The 21,671-nt window shown below is 39.8% G+C and overlaps 1 protein-coding gene across 8 annotated transcripts in view; it reads left to right on the top strand.

Annotated features, from left to right (window-relative positions):
* MAST4 (microtubule associated serine/threonine kinase family member 4) overlaps nucleotides 1-21,671 on the top strand; it is a 281,672-nt gene that overhangs the window by 221,186 nt on the left and 38,815 nt on the right. For all 8 annotated transcript variants that reach the window (XM_059836511.1, XM_059836509.1, XM_059836508.1 and 5 more), the window contains 5 exons: nucleotides 6,794-6,951; nucleotides 8,218-8,293; nucleotides 9,738-9,947; nucleotides 12,955-13,056; nucleotides 17,632-17,764. In XM_059836511.1, the coding sequence (XP_059692494.1) occupies nucleotides 6,794-6,951; nucleotides 8,218-8,293; nucleotides 9,738-9,947; nucleotides 12,955-13,056; nucleotides 17,632-17,764 (679 nt within the window). The remainder of the gene's footprint in view (nucleotides 1-6,793; nucleotides 6,952-8,217; nucleotides 8,294-9,737; nucleotides 9,948-12,954; nucleotides 13,057-17,631; nucleotides 17,765-21,671) is intronic.

Genomic DNA, 21,671 nt, shown 5'->3' with positions numbered 1-21,671 from the left:
GTGAGAGGGGGATAAAGGCAGAGACTATGGGTTGAGTTAACAACAGCAGAGACTATGATTTGAGGAAACAGCAGAAAACCAACTGCTAAGGAGTAGGAAATGCACAGTAATGGCAACAATATTGATAACAAAATTTACAAAAGAGAAAGTGCTTAACACACAAAAGGTGTTCAGCACCTCAACTCAGTTCTGTGTGGCTGCTGAGATAACAAGACAAGATGGCATTTGCTCTCTGCGGCTTGCTTTCCCCATACCTGAGGCCAGAAAAAGAAACCATGAGGGACTGTCGTGGTTTGAGAGGAAATAGTTTTTTGGGATGGTGTGGTCACGCCAATCGGTGTCCAGATTTTAATATTGGCACCTGGTTTGTCCACTGAGGGCATGGATACGCCTCTGAGAACACAGGGGTTAAAAGCTGTGAACTCCCACTGGAAGTTCCTTTTTGAGTTCCGGCCCTGGACCAAAGGAGACCTCTCCCCTGTCCAGCTCCGAGCTGGGCAGGGGGAAGGGGAGCCTTGTGGCCGGAGGGAGGTAGGCCAGGCCTGGGCCGAAGGGTGGAGGAGAGCACTGCACTGCGAGGGCTTCGGGCAGCCATCCCCCATTCCCCCCCCCGGAGGGAGAGAGAGGAGAGCAGACTGTGCTTGTGATAGCACGGCTGGAGTGAAGGAGAAGGGGGGGGTGGCCAGCAGGGCAGCCAGCCGTGGGAGTTCATGAACCAAATCGGCAGAGCCTGGGACTTTTAACCCTTCTTGGGACGATGGAAACCTTGCAAATGCTGATTCCTCCTGGAGTTGGTGAGATTGAGAAAAGTTGAGAAGAATTCTAGGTGGGAGGAGATGATGGAGTGGCTTTTGGCTGGACTTTTCTTGGATAGCTATGGACAGAACCCTTGAGTTCCTGTGACACAGAGACTGCATCCTAGGGGGAGGCAATGGCTCAGAGCCAGGAGAGTGCGGTGATGTGAGAGTGTGTGAACAGAGACGAAGGGTGGAGGAGGGTTGTGGTGGTGCCCTCCGTCTTTGATGAAGAAGAAGAGGAAGATGATCTCTGTTCGAGAGACCCCTCAGCCCCAGGGGGTGAAACATGGGGGGGACAGGTGTCCCAAAAGGAGAGGGACTGTGCTCTTTTTTGGAACTGGACAAAGCATCCTTAAAGGGAAAAACCCTAGAAGCAGCTCTGGTCCATGTGCAGTGGTGAGAGCACTGGACATGGAAGGAAGAGGTCACGATGGCAAAATGTTCTCCGGGCGGTGCCACACGTGACACAGAGACACGAGAAGTTTCGACTGTTTCCTGGGTGAAGTCTGTGGTGCAAGAGGGACTCCTCTCTTCTCAAAGAACTGAGAATTGATTATCCAAAGGGTGGCAGCGGAATTAAGAAATTTGGTGGGGGGAGGAGGAGGAAATTTGGAAGGTTTTCATCCCGTGTTCTGTGTGGTTTTTTTTCCCTGTAGTTCTATGTTAATAAAGTTTTTTTTTCCTTTCAATCATAAGTTAGAGCCTGCTCTTCTCTGTCTCTGATCACATCTCACAGCAGATACCAGGAAAAGAGGTTTTCTCATGGAAGCACTGGCATTTCGCCAGGCTCAGACCATGACAGGGACAAATCCCCAAAAAAGCTGGGTTGTCCATGTCTTGCTGTCTGCTTCCAGACTGCTGGGCTTAGCTGTCATTGTCAGTATTCAGCTGGGCTCGGCTCAGCTCCCCTCAGGCTCGCTTCTGTCAGTCTTGTGTCAGCCCCTGCCATACCTGTGCATCTCATATGCCACAGCAGTGCCTTGGATCCTGCTCCAGGACTTGGGAGCTAGCTGTGACAGAAATACCAGCCTCTACTTTGTGTATTAGTACCTCTCTGCACTGGAGAGGAACGACTGTTACAACCTGGAGCAGAGCTCTTGGTTGTGGTAGTCACACCTAGAGGCTGTGGAGATAGAGCCTGTAGAGAAAGCCTGCTTTGGAAATAGCAAATAGTTAACATTTTGACAGTCAGAGCACATCACTGCAGTGGAAGTGATGGTGTGTGTAGATCTAACTATGGCTCTTTAATGTTTTATGCCTTATATGCCTATAAAAGGTGTTTTACCTCTTATGAATAGCACATTTTACTGAATGGATAATAACTGATTTTTTTAAGCTGTTTCTTTGACAATTTAAATAGGCTTTCTCTTTCTACTTCCAGTGGGTTTGTTAGTTTCTCTTGTGAAACAGTAGAGTTCCATGTTCCGTACAATGGTGAAATACAACCATTTTGTGATACGATCAACTCTTATTTTATTTTTGCCCACAAAGATTTCTGGAAGGACAGTTCTATCTGTCTTAAACCATATTGAGTAATTTCATATCTCTTAAGAATTGTTCTCTAAAGCCCTAATTTTGACCTCTGCTTTCTTTTCTGTGTAGATGTTACTTTTGCTAAGTAAATTCCTTGGTTTCACATTAATTCTGTAAGCAGTTTTCATTAGGGCGTGTTTGTATACCTGTTATTGGAACTAGATCAGATATGCTGTGCTCTTCACCTAAAATATATTGACATAAAGGAGTTTATATCAAATAAAGGATTTGCTGTAGAAACGCTGTCCCTATTGCAAGAAACAGACTTGTGCTAGAAAGGAGATTAAAAGCTGTGTCAAAACCAGATCAAAATACAGTTCTAATTTTCTGTCCATATTAATTTCTTTGATACCTTCAGTTTTGATATGGTAATTCTAATTAATATACTTTCTTGCCCCCTTAAGTTCACTAGCTGCTGTAGGCATCCTGGCATATGGAGCAGTTTTACATGGTATTTGCATTTGCTGTCCATGCATTTATGGACTTAGATGTCTTAATTCCTGTAATACATCATTGTTGACCTACCCCATGATTATTTCTGACTAGAATATATAAAAAATAACATACTTATATGTCTTTCCTACCATTGAGTAAACAGTTTCTTACTTGTGGAAATAAACCCGTTTTTCCAATAAATACATTTTAATTATGTTGAAGAAATCAGCAGTAGAGAATTGATGCCATAAATACCTGTCCTGGGTTAGACTGCTGCCTACTCTTGAGAGTAAAGAATCACCCAAGATTGCTAAATACTTGTGGTTGAAAGAAATTACAGAATTCAAATTATCCACAAAAACTCACTGTATTATATTTGTAAATTACACGCTTGGCATAGAAACTGCTGTATTAGTCTCTGACCTGCTCTATAAGCACATGTCAGTGGGTTTTGCATAAAGGGGTGGGGTGGGAAGGAAAGAAAAAAAGAAACAAAAGGGGTGGCGAGTGGGGAGGAAGAGATCACAGTCCTGGTTCCAGCATTAGTCCAGCTGCTGGGATATCTCAGGATCCTGGGGATGCCTGAGGCTTGGGAGGGATACCATTTATAGAGAAGCTGTTGCCACCCTGAAGGTGGGTTTCTCACTTTCTATGCAAATTAGTGATCACTTTGAGTCTTTCGGGTTCTTGTGGAAAGGGGTTGGAGAGCTTCAGAGGTCTTTGGCAGTCTTGATTTCCCCCCATTCCCCCCTGTGCTTGCTTCTCCACCTCATTTCTCTGTCTGTGCTGTACTGAGCTGTGGTTATCTCCAGGAGGTAGATCTAAGACCTTTGTCCCAGAAAAGTGCTGTCCTACCTCTGTGTGGCCCCTTGTCCAGTCACATCTTGTCCTTTCTCACAGCATGTTATTGCCAACAGTCCTTGGCTGTTGTTCCCTAAAGTCCTTGGTTGGTGCCACAGCCACCCTGCTATTGGTGCTTCAGACAAGCACACTGGCCTTTATTGTCTTGGCTTCTGCAGTATCTCATGGTTAGTTTCTTTTTCTGTTTTGCCCGAGAATTTGCTATAGCTGATAAGCCCTGCAAAAGCACTTGGATAGCTTTTGGATTCTAAATCCAGTGACACTTCTTGGAGATGTTTTTAATTTTCTTCTTTTGCCCCTGGATGATATATGTGAATCACAGAACCAAACTTAGGAGTGTACCCATCTAATTGATTTTATGTATATTTTCATAATCTGGAAGAGCTAGCACAGTTCACTCTTCTCCACATCATTACTTATTCTTAGAGGATATGAGAGGCCAGTTCATACAACATATGTAAATGTACATATGAAACACTCCCTTTTCAGTGATGAATAAATAAAATTAACATTAATCTAGACATGTATCAACCAGCGAGCAGAAAGAATTTTTACACATCGCATTAGAGCACAAGTTTGTTTTTCATAAGCAAGTGAAAGTCAAAGTAGGGGCCAAAGTCTGTAGTTACCACAGTTATGCTGAGGTGAGTGTAGCTCACCGTTTGTTACCCAGGTTTTTTTTGTTTGTTTTTTAATATTGAAAGTGATGGGATGGATAGAATTACCAATTTAATGGAAGGCTGTGGGTTTAGAAGTGGTGCAAGTACCACAAATACCGGTTATTACAACAAAATCAAAATTAAAATACCTTCTGCTTGATTATTTAGTTGGAAAGAAGCTATTGGTGTATCTTATTCTAACACAGTAGGATCAAATCTTGGCAGTTAGACAATGCAGTTGAGATGATTGTGTCTTCCAGGAGAGCAAGCCTCATAAAAATGTTGAACTGAGGCAAGCTGCAAATTTTTCAAACCTGCATTTCTGTTTCAGAAGAACATTTACGTTTCCATAATGCACTACAGTTGAACATATTAAAAATATTTTAACTCCTGTGTGATATTTGGAGCATTAATTGTAGAATGCTAGGAGAACTATTTTGTTTAGAATTTTGCTGTAAGAATTTGGATTTGTACTGAAATAAAAATTTAGATCACCAAAAAATGTACTTTGTGCCTGTGATGGTCCTGATACAACTGAGAGTGGTTAGCGTTAGGAAGATTCTCTGTTCAGTCATGTTTGATCTAAACTCTGTGGTACCTTATATGAGGAGAAGTGTGATATGAGTTATTTTCCCGCCGATCTTCCCATAATCCCCTGAAACCAAAGAGATGGAGAATTATTTTAGAGGAATAGCCGCCTGTGATGCTCTATATTGGGAGATTCTCCAGTGCTACAGTGTCTTTTATTTTACAGAGCATGGCTGTGGGATAACAGGCTAACTGCAACTAACTGCTACAGTGTGAGATAAGAAAGAGCTTACCTTACCTATGCTGTATGCTGAATTATGCATGGTAATGTGCTAAGGCAGAATTTCATGCATGAGTTACTGTAAGTCAACAAGTTACTACCTATCCGATGAGCTGTGGTAAATTCTTGGTGTGCATGCCTCTTAGCCCGCAGCAAAGCAAGGTAACACAGTCTTGCCAACTTCAGCTTGTTCTGATGTGGTGCAGCATTCCCATGTAGACCAGTCCTTCTTAGCCTTTTCTGACAGTGGGTTTTATTCTTTTTTGCGTTTAGGAGACAACTTAATGAGATCTAGTGTGAGAAAACTTCTCTTTTGCTTCTAAGAGTTAGGATATTAGCCTTGACTGCACAAGTTGCCAGAAGATTAAAACTACTTCCTAGTTTCTGTGCTTACCAGCCCGGTTATTATCTCCTGATCTTAGCAATGCAGGGGAATATTTGTACATTACAGAAGTGTATTGATTTCCCTCACTAGAAATGATGTAACAGAGAAACTCTTTACTGTGTTTGCCTCCTTTAAAAGAGCACCCAGGCGGGGGCCTTGGTGTTCAATATGAGAAGTCAGATAAGCAGTAATGGGCACATGTAAATTGATACACAGAAGAAATTAATTTTATTGAGAAATACAGCTAGAGACTGAAGAGCTCCAGAAATATATCCAAGTTTTTCAACTTCTTCCCTTCTGCAGGTAAAATACAGGGAATGTCTGCATGGTACTAAGCAGCTTTGTGCAGTCATACAAGAATATTTACAAATCAGCTGACTTGGAAACTGATTTTGGTACCAGAAACAGTAGAACATTTCTCTATGTTTGTCAGTCCACATTAGCAAGACTGATTGTTAATGATTTGAACTGTGTATGTGTTCTATAAAAAGGGTACCAGATCCAGGTTCACAGAAAAGTTCAAAGTTCTACCTCCAAGGATCTAGCGTGGCTCAGGTAGACCTGCATAGAAACCCTTAAAGAACATAGTATGGTAATTTGGATGGCTTATGTAATGCAGCTCTGTACATGAAATGTTGCAAGGGTGGTTATCATGGTAGCACTGCCATTTTCATACCTGTCCATATCTTCCAGTTTTATACTAAATGGATGGTTTTACTGTAATTCTGTTCGCTTTTTGTCAGCCATATAGCCAGTCTTGATAAATGTATTGAGTTCTCTCACTCTATTTTCAGAGTACAGTTTTTTATAAGATATTAGTGTTTTAATTTTTTCAGCAACATTTTAGATAGTATTTAAATGTATTTATAAGAGCATTAGTAATGTCTTAAATATAGATAATGTACCTTTATTATGAAGATTTACAATTGGCACTGTGGCAATAAGTTGTACTTTATGGTTACCATACTTAGGCCATCCTATTCCAATAATTAATTTTCAGCAGACTCCATTTTAGCTATTCTTGTGTATCATTGACATCAGACATCACCTTTGCCTTAGGAAATTTAAATTTTTGAAATGCAGTGTGTCTTCTGGAACTGAAGTGGTTCTTTTTCTTAATATTTACTCTATACTTAGCTCATGAGTTTGAGTAATTATTTATTTTCTTCTTTAAATTGGTAGTCAGGCACGAGAAACAGTAACTATAATTTTTAATTTAAATTACATTATTAATTATTTGTGAGCACCAAATATGCTCCTGAAAATGGTCTTTTTTCACTCTGATGGAAGCATCTGTTTTCTTGTGCTCTCTCAGTCATCCTGCTCATCCCAAGAGAAGCTACACCAGTTACCATACCAACCAACACCTGATGAACTACATTTTTTGTCTAAACATTTCTGTACCACTGAGAGCATTGCCAGTGATAACAGGTGCAGGACGACTGCAATGCGCCCTCGGTCCCGAAGTCTCAGGTGAGTTTTTGTATCTGAAAACAGGGGCGGGACCTAAATTCACGTATTGTGGGTAGCATTATGGTGTTTTACATTGGGGATATGTACTAGTTTTTGAAATGGCTGAAATGCATATGTAACTGAGGCTGAATGAAGAATAGTCCTTTAAATACTTGTTCTGGTTTTGATCATGACGTACTTTAGTGGTAAATATCGTTAAGATCAGTCTTAATGTGAAGACAGCTAACCTGCAGAGACTGTCTTGATGATCTAGTCATTAATGATGTAATTGTAGTATTCCTTTTTTGAATCTGTGTACCTGCTCTCTTCTTAGTAGTAGCCTGTGCATGTCTGTAAGAGGCTGCCTGTATCAGTTCAAGGATTCGCTGTTGTGATATCCGTGACAGAGTTTACTGTTCAGTTTTGATCTTTAAGAATACCAGAAGGCAGATTTAGATTCACAGAATGATGTAACTTGGAAGGGACCTTAAAGATCATCTCGTTTCAACCCCTCTGCTGTGAGCAGGGACATTTCCACTAGACCAGACCTTCTAGACAGATTGAATGGGCCAGAATCACCAACACCTGGAAATCTGTATTGAGATTTTTTTAACGGGCTTTGTAGTATACAGTGAGGCTCATGATAGCAAAAAGTAATTTTGTAGGTTTGTGAGGTCTGTGGGTATCTTTCATGAATTCTTTTCCTCAAAGTCTTGTCCTTTTTTTTACAGGCACAGTGCACCAGCTTTGTTTAACAAGTGCATATTTATGACATTATTTGTAGGAAGTTACTGCCTTTATCTGCTAGTCAGATTGAAAATAGATTGTTTTGATATATTTTTTTCAAATTATTCATTTAGAAAAACGAACAAAACTCAAACAAATTCATTTTGTACTTTTTCACTTGCAGCTACCAGAGTTCTTGGTTAGATCTTGCTGTTTTGATTGTATCTAATCTTCAAAGGTACAGGTGTAAGACCAGTTAAAAAGATCTGTGTTACCGTTCTGAAGAAAAGATAATGTTCACCAGGCTTCATCTGCCTTGAAGTACATTTACAAACTAGGAGAATAACATGGTTAGCAGTTAGATGTCAAGTACATTAAAAAATCATGAAGACTTGAACAGAAATAGCAGAAAGGAACTTAAGTGTACTATTGATTGCAGACTGTACCTTTCCAGTGAAGTCTGTGCTGACTTTTTGTTGCAAATAAATCATACAAAAATATAAGAACTAACTGTAGTTCATGCTGGGATAAGTGTAAAGGAATATTTTGCTTTGCTTGCAGCCCTGGACGTTCTCCTGCTTGCTGTGACAATGAAATAATTATGATGAACCATGTCTACAAAGAAAGGTTCCCCAAGGTAATGAAATATATTTAAGATACCCAGTATCTAAATGGGTAGGCAACATAGGTTTTAAGCAAGTGATGCTCTTGTTATGGGAAGTGATGATCCAGCCCTGTAATGGCTTCCATAAAGCATCACTGATCTCTTACTGAAACGATAAAATCATGATAAAGAAAACTCTGGCTGAGAACTGGAAGTTCATTTGGCAACGCTGCCAAACTGGTTTTGAAATTAATCATGCTGGTAAAATATTCTGCTGATTGGAATCTGATGATACATTGGGTTTCAATAGGTGGTGTACTTGGGGTAAATGCATACCGCATTAGTAAACTGAAAGCAGTTTCTAGTGCTAAGTCTTGAGAATCATCTGCTGTGATATACCAGCAGATTCCCTTGGTTAGTCCATTTCTTCATTTTCCCAGACTCTTTCTATATACTTTACCTGCATGTATATGCATTATATGCACTGATCTAATGCACTAGTACACAGATGTGGGGGTTTGACTATGAGATAGGAGGATGCTTTGCTTTCCTGTCCAGAGATCTTGAGACACAGATGAGTTCCTAGGTGCAGGTGTGTGTGCACAGCTTGAAGCACTATACCCTCAGTTGCTCCTAGGATTTTAGTTACCCCTGGAAAATAAAACAAGGTACTGTTCCTAAAATGTGAGTTAAAAAGAGAGAAACTTCTTTTGCATTTCTTCATATAAACATAAAGAAAGATTTGTCAGGATTTGCAGAGTAATCGAGGAACTATATGAAGTGTGAAAAACTCATCTTACTGTTTGAGATAAGAACTAAGGTGTGGAGGATTACTGTGTAGTAGCAGTAGTAGTAATAATAACAATAATAACATCTTCAAGGTTTTTTTTTAAGCATCTGCAATTCTGTGAGAACCAGACAGTTGGTTCTGTAAAACAAATGCATCTGGGAACCTGCAGACACGTTTGGCAGGACCTGTGAGCCTGTGGTGCTTTTAATTAGTCAAATGAGCCTCATTCAAACTCTGATCAGTGAAATATTTTTGTGGAGTAACCTTTGTGAAAGTGGTGACTATATTCTGCTGTCAGTATCTGCAATTTTAGCAGAGAAAAGTAGACCCCCTATGAGTTCTCTTTTTTCTTTTATATATATTTCTACTTTGGCTTTGACTTAAAAGCTTTTAGTTCTGTTAATGATTATTACAAAATTAGTGCACAGTTAATCACCATTGGCAGACAAAGTTGGGGAACTGCGTAGTAGAACAACAAGGCTGTTTGCTTTTCTGTAGTGGCAGTGTGGGGAAATGTCATCTGTCACTTTGCCTTTGTGTACTTGCCTTTTGGCTTTGGTAATTTCATGCATTCTAGCTAGGTAAATTCTTAGGCAGTACAGAAATGTTCTAGAGTCAGAAATAACTTCAAGGCTGTTAGTTTCACGTAGAGCTGATATAATGTGTTGAACAACTACTTTTCTATAGGCCACAGCTCAGATGGAAGAGAAACTTCAGGATATTATAACAAATCATTCTCCAGAGAACACCCTTCCTCTGGCAGATGGAGTGCTCAGTTTTACCCACCATCAGATCACAGAACTGGCTCGAGATTGTTTGGATAAATCTCACCAGGGCCTCATCACATCACGATACTTCCTTGAATTACAGCAGAAATTAGACAAATTACTACAGGAGGTATGATCCGTGAGACTGCTGTATGTTTGCCTGAAAAATTGTTTGAATCTGTTTGCCTTAGAGTTTTCTTGAATATTGTCTTGAATTACAGCTGTTTACTCAAGTAATTGTTGAAGTGGTATTCATAAGATGCTTTAGTCTACATAATGACTCCTACAAAAACTATAAGGCACCCTAGCATATTGGTGTGGAATAGATGGGTTGTAAAGATTCCAGAAACAACAGGACTATGTCCTGCAATGCAAGTTGTAGATTGCTTACAGAAATGTGTGCATAAGCCCCAGACAGGGTTGGATATTTCATTTACTTTAAATAAATGAGGTAACATTCACACTTTTCCTTTTATCAGCCCTACTGTGTTGAGAAAGCAGACAGCAACCTTTAGCTTTCCATTCGTGAGAGATTATTTATTGTTTAATTATTTGTAACATTCCTCTCATAGCTGAAATTTTGATTAACAGCAAAAATGTCTTTTCTAAATGTGTTGAAACTTTCATAGAATAATCAGCTAAATTAAGAAGAACTTGAAACTTGACAAACATGCTGTCACATAAGTTTCTATAGTTTATTAATGTATCATTTTCAAAAGAATGAGTGCAACATGTAATGTACTCATTTATTTGTGTGGGATTTGATAGTATGTTACGAGTCAAAGTTCATGTGATAGAGCAGCAGATTTGAAATTATTTTAAATTTTTTCCAGCTGATATCTTAAGATGCCGTCCCTGTCTTAATTGGTCTTTTGCTTTCTTTTGAATACACAAGCAGTTTTGGTTGAGTTTTTGTGGGGTTTTTTTGAAATTTCTTTTTTGGTTGGTTGGTTTTTTTTGTTTGGATTTGTTTTTGTTCTTGTTTTTCTATGCTGCTTTTTTCTTAATTTCTATTCAGTAAATAGGATTTCTGAATCTTCTGTTTTTTGAACTTTTTCTCTTCATACAGCAAAACAAAATTTAAGAAATCAATAAATTTATTCTGGATTGTTGAAACCCTGTTTTTTAGACATTGAAAATACTTAGATTTTGCTTACTAGTCAAGAGGAAGTTTTGAACCAATAACCTTCTTATGAGATGGTCATAGTTCTGCCATGCCAAAGTGCAGGCAGAATTGGCCAGTTGATAAGGTCAGAATACCAGAAAACATGTCCAAGCCAGGATTTGCTGAACCACTGTTAACAATATATACCTTAAAATGGCTACACATTAAGTAGAGTTTAGAATATGTGTTCACTAACACCTCTCTCAAAACCAGCTAAAAAACATGCCACCATGCATATAAAGCAAAAAAATCACCAAGCCACTCATTTTGTCATATTCTATGATGTTAATTGTTTATTATGGAAAAGATTCCTGTTCTGTAAAGACATACCTTAAAAAAGGAAGACTTAACATTTGAGTCCACTGCTTGCTTCTTGTTAACAGCATGACAGTATGAAAACATTTTCTTTGGGCATTTAGTTATGCTTTGGTTGGGCATTTAGCATAAGCTTTGTTATGGGCATTTAGTTGTGCTTTGGTTTCATGTAATTCATTTGTTGTTAATTCCCAGCTGCAGTCTTCAGTAGAAAGCTGCATTTCCTGCTGCTGCTTGACGCTGTGCAGTTACTTTAACTAGGGGAAGACTCCCTTTAGGTCAAAGCAGCTTGGTTTACCCAAAACTTTTAGAATTTTAAGATCAAGTGTACCTGAATGCTTTCCTGCTTCATCCTCCTTAAATGTAATATGTATTGAATCTTTTGTTCGCCTAGGCACCTAGTGTTCATAAAACTCTACAAAGGCGCTTTAAAATTGTTGGTGGTTACAATAGGCAGGTGTTTTGTTTACAAAAGAGTTTTATTTGGGCTGAGTTGATAATGTTCAGAATTATGCTTCTGTCCAGTTAAGGTTAAGTTCTGAAACCTGTTGCAAAGGGCTAGATGATATTTGCACACTTTTCCTTTTTTAAACTCCACAAATTAATTCCTCTCATATATTTGATGTTGTTTAAAATTGTGGTATTTACATTATAAGCAATATGCATAGCTTCCTATTTTCATAGAGTTTTTTTCAAAAATGTAATGTGTTATAGGAAAAGTACTTATTGGTCTATAGTAATAATTTTTAAAGTGTTAGTTTCTTAATTTTCTTTGTGGTTTTGAATCAGCAAGAGACACTGAGAAACTTAAGTCTGTGAGCTATTTTTCAGAGCAAAGGAATGCTTTGGTTTTTAAGGCAAGGGCTATTAGTACATTCTAATCAGGAGAATTACACAGTTGCTTTGCTTTCACTAGCATCCTTAAATAATGTAATTTGTTCTTAGAGGGGAGCATTTAAAAGAAACTTGAAATGCAACTCAGACCATTGTGCATATGTTTTCAAATCTTCTAGAAGTACATTTTCTGTATATATTCTTCTCTAGCACTTCCCCCTCTTTTGTAATCTTTGTAGAACTCAGTTTTTCATTGTCTTCCTTTCTACAAGTATCTTTAAATGAAGCCTTTCTGCAAGTAAAGGTTTTTATTTATATGTATATGTGTGTGTGTGTGTGTGTGTGTGTATGCATGCAAATTGTCATTTTCCTATGACTGACCAAAAGATAGTATGAATTTGGGATGGATTTTTCTATTTCTATTACTATTATTTATGTTAGTTTTCATTTTGGCCTAACATTGTTATTAATTGAGGCATAACCTGCATGTATAGATCAGTGTTGATCTGTATTGATACGCTATCCATTTGCAAAACTGGTGGTAATAACACTGTAAGCTTAAGAAACAAGAAAAAAAAAAGAAGTAGGTGTTTGTCTGTTGTAGGCATTTTTGTTGTTACAGTGTTAGAGTTTTAAAGCTAGGATTATTTGAACACAAGTTAGTGTTGCTGAGATCTTTGTTATCTCTGCTGGCATCTTGAAATTGATGCACGGTTTATATCAAGTATATGCTTCAAACCCTACAGATGTCCTAAATATCCCTGCTTTTTTAAGAATCACTGAATGTGATTTGGTTCAATATGACTTTATTTTTATCTTTTAGGCGCAAGAGCGATCAGAGAGTGGAGAAATGGCATTTATTAAACAACTTGTTCGCAAAATCTTGATAGTTATTGCTCGTCCTGCTCGCTTACTGGAATGCCTGGTAAGGTCATGCTTACTATGTTTTTGCTTAGTAATTAGTGTTTTTCACTTAGTAGTGCAGCCAGTTCTCTAAGTAGTCAAGGCTCTTTACAAGTGATTTTTGGAACTTGTCAAACAGTGTGGTAGGGCTTCATTGTTAGTGGGATCCTTTCCACTTCTATTATTGGATATTGTGTATTGGCAGGACCCTCCTGCAGTTTTGTTTGATTCCCTGCTCTTGCAGATACTATGGTATAGAGTACTCTCATCAACTGAGGATACTGCTGTTGAAAACCAGTTGGCTTTTTCTGTTGCTTTGTTAGACATCTCCATTTCTTGGGAAGACTGCTCCAGAACTGTAATTGCTTGGTGATTTTTGAAACTATTTCTTAATAGTTTCATAATTTTGTTGCACTCAACAGCTGCCAGAACTATAAACAGCTTGAGGTCAGTTCTGCAGCACCTGATCTGGCAATAAGAGCAGCAGAGGGATTAGGCTGTCTGGATACACAGGTAGTTGGTGTTTTACTGGGGACCAGAAGGAGCAGAAGAGTTCATTTATTTATGCATGAGCATAGCAGCGATGTTGCCACACTGGGTTAGTTTGTGTGTGCTCTGTGAGAGTGTTTCTGCTTCTTGCCCGTGCTGTGGGAGCTGGGATGGCTCAGGTGTGGGAAGTTGCACACACGGAGCCAGTGTACTTCAGTTGTTCAGTTGAACTAATAAACACTTGCAGAACACAGTGTGCACAGGAGGATGGTGTAGACACCCAAATACCATGCCAGAGCCAGCCCGAATCCAAAAGGCCTGGCAGGCAGCCTGAGCTGATTTTGAGCCACTCTGCTTGCCAATGTAAGATCAGTATTGATGCTTCATACAGCTATTTGAGGCTGGCAGGCCTTATGTGGACGCCAGCCGGCTGCTGGACTCAAGTTATGCCTGAAATTGTCATAACTGCATTTGCGTCACACTGAATCTGAGTTAGTAAGCTAGCTAGTAAGTATTTCCAACCTGATTTTGGCTTTGTGCTGAGTCCCTTCATCTGGGGCACAGTTAATCCACACCCTGGCTCGTTCAGCCACGGGCATTTTGAGAGCTGCCTCTATTTTGTTTTGGAAACACCAAGTCTCAGTGTTCCCAGTTGCTTTTTTGTTCATGATTTGCAGTTCAGAAGGAAAATAAAAAAAATGGTATGTGCTCTGAATCAGCATGAAAGAGATGTGAGATATTTTAAAAAAACTACAAAAACAAACAAAAAGGAAGGCTTTAGAGAGAAGGACATCTTAGCATGTCCTGCTTCTGCTGTTGACTCCAAACTTGTCTTGGTCCTTTTCCATGAGAAGTTCATTCCATGTCTAGTGTGTTGTTCCCTGCTCTGTTTACAGGGCTTGCAAGTTTCTCCACATCATCCAGTTTCTCATATCCTTGTGTTTTCTCTTTCTGATTTGTATCCTTCTCTGTTATCACATATCCAGAAATGCTCTTAAATATGTCTTGTAGGCACTCAGACCAAGACTTCTTAATAATACTTTACACCTTTCATTACAGGCTTGCTAGCTTTCTCCCATCAACCCTTGCTCCCAGCACCATCATTCTCTATTAGCTTTGTAATTGAGGTGCTGGAGTGTGTCCAGTGAAGGACAACAAGAATTATGAAGGGTCTAGAAAATGTATATAGGAACAGCTGAGGGAGCTGGGTTTGTTTAGTCTCAAGAAGAGTAGGCTCAGGGGGCATCTTATCACTCTTACGGCTCCCTGAAAGGAAGGTGCCAGGTGGGAGCTGTTCTCTCATATAGCACCTGCAGTAGTACCAGAAGTAGCCTTAAATTGAGACAGCGGAGATTCAGATTACATATTTGAATTTTTTTTCCCCTGTTAGAGTGGCCAGGCATTGGAATAGGTTGTGTAGGAAGTGGTGGAGTTACCTGGATTTGTTCAAGAGGTGTTTGGATCTCATGCTGGGTGATGGTTCAGTGGTTTAGAGGTTACAGTGGTGGTGCTGGGTGAATGGTTGGACTGAATTATCTTAAAGGTTTCTTTGGACTGTGATGATTCTGTGGTTCAAATTCAAGTTCTCTCTTGGTGGTCTATTTGCCTATTAGTGTATTCTCCCTAAGTGCTAAGTTTTAATGGGATCTAGTCCAACTCTGTATTCACTTAGTTCCTGCTTTCTGCCACTGGGATTTTATCCTAGGCTACTTGCTCTGCCTTATCCTTAAAGTAGAGATGCACCCCTCCTTATGCTGGGCTGAAGTTAGTGGAAGAGCAGCAGTGCAAAGTCCAGATGTGACTGTATCTCATGATTGAGTTTTAGAGCAGCAGTGGCAGGGAAAGCCAGCACAGCTTGCTTCTAGTGTTCTCTCTTAAAACAGAATATTCAGGAGGCTTAAACTGGGTTGTGACAACCCTGCATTGTATGTTTCTACAGATACGGGTAGCTTGAACAAATTTAGGCATACAGTCAAGCAACAATACATTTTTCATGCAAGAAGATGTTAAGCCTAGATCATAAACGTAATTGTAAACTTACAGAAACGATATTTTTTCTGTAGCATCTCTCTGGAAACTTTTGAATATTACGGTGTGGTATTTTAGAGTATCTGTCTGAAATAGATACTAGGTGTGGAAAACTTCAGCCTCTGTAAGAAGGTTCATAATTGTAGGAAAAAAATTCCAGCTTTGTGGTCATTAGACATTTCAGATACCATGCAGTAAAGCTGGTAAAGTTTTCTGATGGTGGTCTTGTCTCAGGTGTTCATAGATGTGAAATCCTATTTCAGTTTATTTGATAATCATACAAATAAAGGTTTTATGGTTTCATATGTGGTAAGAGCTACTGCCACTCATTAAAATATTTTTTTTCCATTTGTACATGGATAATAAAATACGGAGTTGGAAGTGAAGATCAGAAAATAAGTTCATTGCTTCTCATTATTTGGACCTGGCTATGTATATGTGTGTCTTTAGATAGTTGTACATACAAACACACACACACACATTCATATGATTAAAATTACCTGTTTTGAAATTGCCTTGTCTTGCTAGTAAGAGGAGGAGGAGCTGTTTATCTGTCACTGCAGAAGGTCAGGAGATGATAATGTTTTCATGACAAAAGTAAATAGAAATCTTGGCACACAACATGGTGCTGTTGGCTGTTTTAGTGCCAAGGAGTAACATGTAAGAGATACAGCTGGGGATGGCATGTAAGATGAGGAGAGTTAGGACTAAAATAGCATGTACTGTTTAGTTATTGGTTCAGATGTTTGGGCAGGTCTGCAGCATCCTGTGACTTTGGGCTGAAGTGAGGCAGGTTGGACAGTTCATGGGTTTGTGGTTAAGTCCTTTGCAGTAGGTTGTACATGACGAAGATTGTTTCATGACACATGTAAAACTAAGATTGTTTCCATAAGACTGAAAATTCTAAAGATACTTTATTTCAGACATGCTGCAGCTCCTCATTTTAGCTGCAGCTGTTTTGATGCTTGCAAAATGAAGCATGGTACCAAATTTCTCAAGCTGCCTTCTGGGTTGGGATGGTGACTTTCCAAGTCCTGAGTAGCCTGAGGATTTAGGACAGGATCCTTGTGACTCAACATGTAGTCTGAAATGCCATGGAGTTATGTTTGGTTGCAAAACAGTCTGCCTGGCTTCTACAGATATTTGTGACAGAGCTGACCTACTGGAGGAAAAAAATCTGTTTTGTTACATTAGTGACTGATGGCTATTACTGTGTTAAGGATTGTACCTGTAGGCACAAACACCTCGAAGAACACAATAACCATGAACAGATGTTTTGGTATGAATTCATGCCAGTAGGGAGAGAAATTGTGTTAAAAAATCCTGCTCACATTGTTTTGTTAATCTGCTTTGCTCCTTTCAATGTATTTCTCTTTTTATACTCTATAAAAGGTAGTAAAAGAAATGTATTTCCAAGGGACTTGGGCATAGTGTTTTGAGTTTCTGTTCGTTTTGTTCCTTGTTGAGGCTTGCCTTTTTGGTATGTTATAAATGATAGTTGTAATATAGTTAGCTCCCACAGGAGAATGTTTTATTTCTGAATTTGAAACAATTGGATCAATGAAGCTCAGATTTTTAAAATCAAATTTCAATTTTATCTTCATTCTAAAGTTGGTGATTTTTTAAATTGTATTTTCTATAAAACACAATGCATATATATTGATTAGAAATACTCGAAATTAATACTTAAGAAGTAAAAAGTGTAGTGCAATATATTTACATAGTTGTAGAGGATTTTTATAAGCAAACACATGGAGAAAGATAGTCTTCTCTCTGAAATCTTATTTTTGCTGCTTATAGGTAATTTCATTCAGTATAACATGAAGTTTTGATGACAAAGAATATAATATTTATATAAATTATTGCTCTAAAGTAGTGACATGCAGTTCCATTGCTTACATTGTGTTACACTGTATAAGAATCGGAATAGATTAATAGACTACTAGTAGAATAAAGAGGTACTGTTTTTAGTAGAAACATGCCATATATGTGGAATTAGAAGAAGCAAAGGAACTTTTTATGTTAGACCCTAAGGAACCAGTTTCCACAGAGAAAATGATGATGATTATTTTTCCTCTAGGAATTTGATCCCGAAGAGTTTTACTATCTTTTGGAAGCAGCTGAAGGCCATGCTAAAGAGGGGCAAGGCATTAAAACAGACATCCCTCGATACATTATTAGCCAGCTGGGCTTAAATAAAGATCCTCTGGAAGGTAAGTGAATCTCCTGTTATAGCTATAGGTTTCTAGGTTCTTCCTTCTCAATGTGTTCTATCATTCTGATAATCTGTGTGTACCTGAAAAGGGTCACAGTAAAGGTGGTAGCAGAGCAAGCATTTTCTGACTTCAGCTGTACTCTCCTGAGCTCAAACAAACACATTTAAAAGGCCATCTCTTCTGAACAGGATTTTTTTTTTTTTTTTTGCAAATATAATTCACAAATACACTGTATCAATGATACCACTCATCATCTTCCAGCCTGACAATGCCACTTCCTCATTGCAGCTCTTGCTGGAATTTACTGGAGTAATTTGATGGTGACTGTTAGCACAGTTGCAAAGGACGCTTGGTTGAATGGTCATTTGCCTTTCAGTGCTACCAGGTTCCTTCAGCTTGGAGTCTCTGAGAAAACTACCCCATAAATTTTCTGTGTAATTTGAGTCCATGTTGGGGGCTTTTGTAGGGAGAACTTGGGTTCCAGTGGAGGTATTGTCACTGCAGAATTTTTCTTTACTGTGAAAGTGGTGAGACCCTGGAACATGCTGCCCAAAGAAGTGGTGGGTGCCCCATCCTTGGAAGTGTTTAAGACTAGACTGAATGGGGTTATGAGCAGGGTGGTCTAGTGGAAGGTGACATGGTAACCCGCCTAGCTGCTAAAGGGAAGCCAGTTGGTGTCATCTTCTTGGATTTCAGTAAAGCTTTCAGTACTGTCTTGTACAGCCGCGGGGCTGTGCGGGTGCCCAGCTAGGGTGCCCCTGGCCCGGCTGAAGATGGCCACACGAAGTGCCACTCCTGGATCCCCTCCGGAACCCTGGCAGTGGTTGCCATCTGTGGCGTGGGTGGTGCAGGTGGGAACTTCGGCTACGAGGTACCAAAGCAAAGGAAGGAAGAGGGACGCCTGTTTAAGTACCAAGGATCTTTTAATGTTCTTCCCCAGTGGGTTCAGGGACAGGCGACAAAGGGGGACTGGAGGGGGGTGTGCTGATAAAGGGAGTGGGTGTGATAGGAGGACACACAAAGTTTACCAATAGCAAGGACCCAGGGAGGAGCCTGGGTTACAGCTAAGCCACTGAGGATCACACAGGGGAGGGGAAAAACCCCAGGGGCAAATCACACATCGAATTAAGGAATGACTGACACAGAGAATTCTCGAGATAAGGGGGGTGGTTACCATGACAGGCAGGGAACGGGGGCAGCTCCAATAGGGAGAAACCATTGTGAGGGAAGTACATGGGGGGAACTGAGGACCGAACCATTATTGAGTTACAAAAGGAATAACTGATTCTAAAAACACACAATGCCACACTGTCTCTCACAGTGTCCTGCTGGACAAAATGTCCAGCACACAGATGGATAAACACATCACATGATGGGAGAGCAGCTGGTTAAAGGGTCAGGCACAGAGGGTTACAGTGAATGGGGTGACATCAGAGTGGTGACTTGTCACTAGCAGGGTTCCACAGGGCTCCACCTTAGGCTCTGTGCTCTTCAACATCTTCGGACATGATTGGGTGCAGGACTGGGAGGGATACAAAGGCAGTTTGCAGATGATACAAAACTGGGAGAAACTGCTGACTCCCTCAAAGGCAGAGAGGCCCTGCAGAGAGACCTTGGAAATTAGAGGGCTGGGCAATCATCAACCATATGAAATTCAACAGGAGAGTGTCAGATTCAGCACCTGGGATGGAGCAACCCTGGATGTACAGTGCCATGGAAAGGGGTCCTGGGGGTCCTGGCTGATGGCAAGTTGAACATGAGCCAGCAGTGCCCTGGCAGCCAGGAGGGCCACCTGTGTCCTGTGGGCATCTGGCACAGCATCACCAGCTGGGCAAGGGAGGGGACTGTCCTGCTCTGCTCTGCACTGGGGCAGCCTCACCTTGAGTGCTGGGGGCAGTTTTGGGTGCTACAGTGTAAGAAGGACAGTACTGGAGAGTGTCCAGCGAGGGCATGGAGGTGGTGAAGGGCCCTGAGGAGGAGCTGTATGAGGAGTGGCTGAGGTCACTTGGTTTGTTCAGCCTGGAGAAGACTGAAGGGAGATATTGCAGTTACAACTTCTTCACAAGAGAAAGGAGAAGGGCAGACGCTGATCTGGTGACCAGTGACAGGACCAGTCTCTGGTGACCAGTGACAGGATCTATCTGTAGGAAATGAAATGGGCTGAAGTTGGGAGGGGGGGCGTTTAGGTTGGATATCAGGAAAAGGTTTTCCGCCTGGAGGGGGCTGGACACTGGAACAGGCTCCCCAGGGAAGTGGTCACAGCACCAGCTTGACAGAGTTTGAGAAGCATTTAACAACACTGTCAGGCACATGGTGTGACTCTTGGGGGTGGTCCTGTGCAGGGTCAGGAGCTGGACTTTGTCATCCTCTTAGGTCCCTTCCAGCTCAGCTGATACTGTGATTCTGTGTCTCTGCCCATGGTGAAAGGCTTAGAACAAGATGATCTTCAGGGTCTTTTCTAACCCAAGGCATTCTATGATTCTTTGAAGGACAGCATTGAAAAAAACTAAAATTACTTTTCTGTCCTAGCCAGATCATCTTCTTTGCCACTCTGAGACCAGATTCTAACAGTGGTGACAAATAGAAATTGGTTCATTGTATTCAGTGCTAGTTCTGCAATTTGGAAGAAATTAGCAGAAATGTCGTAATGGAAAAATGATCCTAGCTGGTGCCAATTAGCTTGTCTACCGTGTTATCAACCAGGACTTGGAAAGGGCTTGATATCACAAAATTATAGCAAAAAACTATGATAAACCTTTTTTTTTGCTAGCTTTAATGATGTAAGATCACATGTTATTAAATCATGGTAGTATATTGTTTTTTAAAACCCTTCTGCTGAACTAAATCAGAAGTTCAGCACTGCCAGTTGTGTCAGGAATTTGGTTAGTTCTAATTCAGTTAGATTGAATATTGTTACAGATGAACATTAATGTTGTATTAACAGATCTGAAGAAGGTCAAGCCTATTATTAGTCCACTTCCTATCTTCAGAGAACTTCCTCATCCAAATTTACTGTTGTTTTTTTGTCTGAGATACAGATTAACAGCTTTGATACTTTTTGTTTATATTTGGACTGCAGCAAAGGAAGGCAGACAAATTGGGAAAATAAACATAAATACTTTTTTCCGTTTGGTTTTGGAAAAAAACAAGTATTGAAATTCTCTGTGAGATAAAGCATTGTCTTCTGGATTTGGTGAGCTGTTGGTCTGTCCTAAACTGACAATTCATCAATTCTTCATTGATGAAGTATGGAAGATTTAGTTTGGAGTGTGATTTGAGAGTTTTGTATTATTGACTCTGGTTCTGCCAGGTGAACCTTACCTTTCTCATTGACTCTTCCTGGCCACTTGGATAAAAGTGTTTGTAAGCAGTAGTCAAGAATCTGTCACTACCCATGTTTAATAACAACTTTGAATTTTTTTTGGACAATTTATTGTAAGAGATGTCTAGGAACAAATACCTATATATAAATAAGGCATACTGCTTTCTTCAACTAAGTATTTGTTTAATGGGAGCATACTTCATCTAGGACACATCTTACTGTATTTCATAAACTGAATATTAATGAATATAAAAAACTTTGAAACTCAAATGATAATTGAAATGTTGGGGGTTGGGGTTTTTTTCTGAAGGAAAAAATGTTCTGTGCGGTTTGCCAGTAGATACTGAAGGGTGTATGACATCTGGATTACTGATTTTTGGTTCAATTGGAGATTTGAACTATTGATTTCAGTTAGAGCAATTTAGTGGGGTTTTTTTAAATATTAATGTGTATGAGTATTTGTAATAGGTAATTTAGGCCATCTGATTTGTGTTAATGCTTTCCTCCCACACTCCAGAAAAAGTAATATTTATAAGCAGCATAAATCACTATGCAATGACTTCTTAGATGATCTAGTTTTGA

Source organism: Haemorhous mexicanus, chromosome Z, assembly GCF_027477595.1.
Source record: "Haemorhous mexicanus isolate bHaeMex1 chromosome Z, bHaeMex1.pri, whole genome shotgun sequence".
In the NCBI taxonomy this organism is placed as follows: domain Eukaryota; kingdom Metazoa; phylum Chordata; class Aves; order Passeriformes; family Fringillidae; genus Haemorhous; species Haemorhous mexicanus.
Note: the sequence above shows the minus strand (reverse complement) of the source record. Positions and strands in the feature narration are given on the sequence as shown.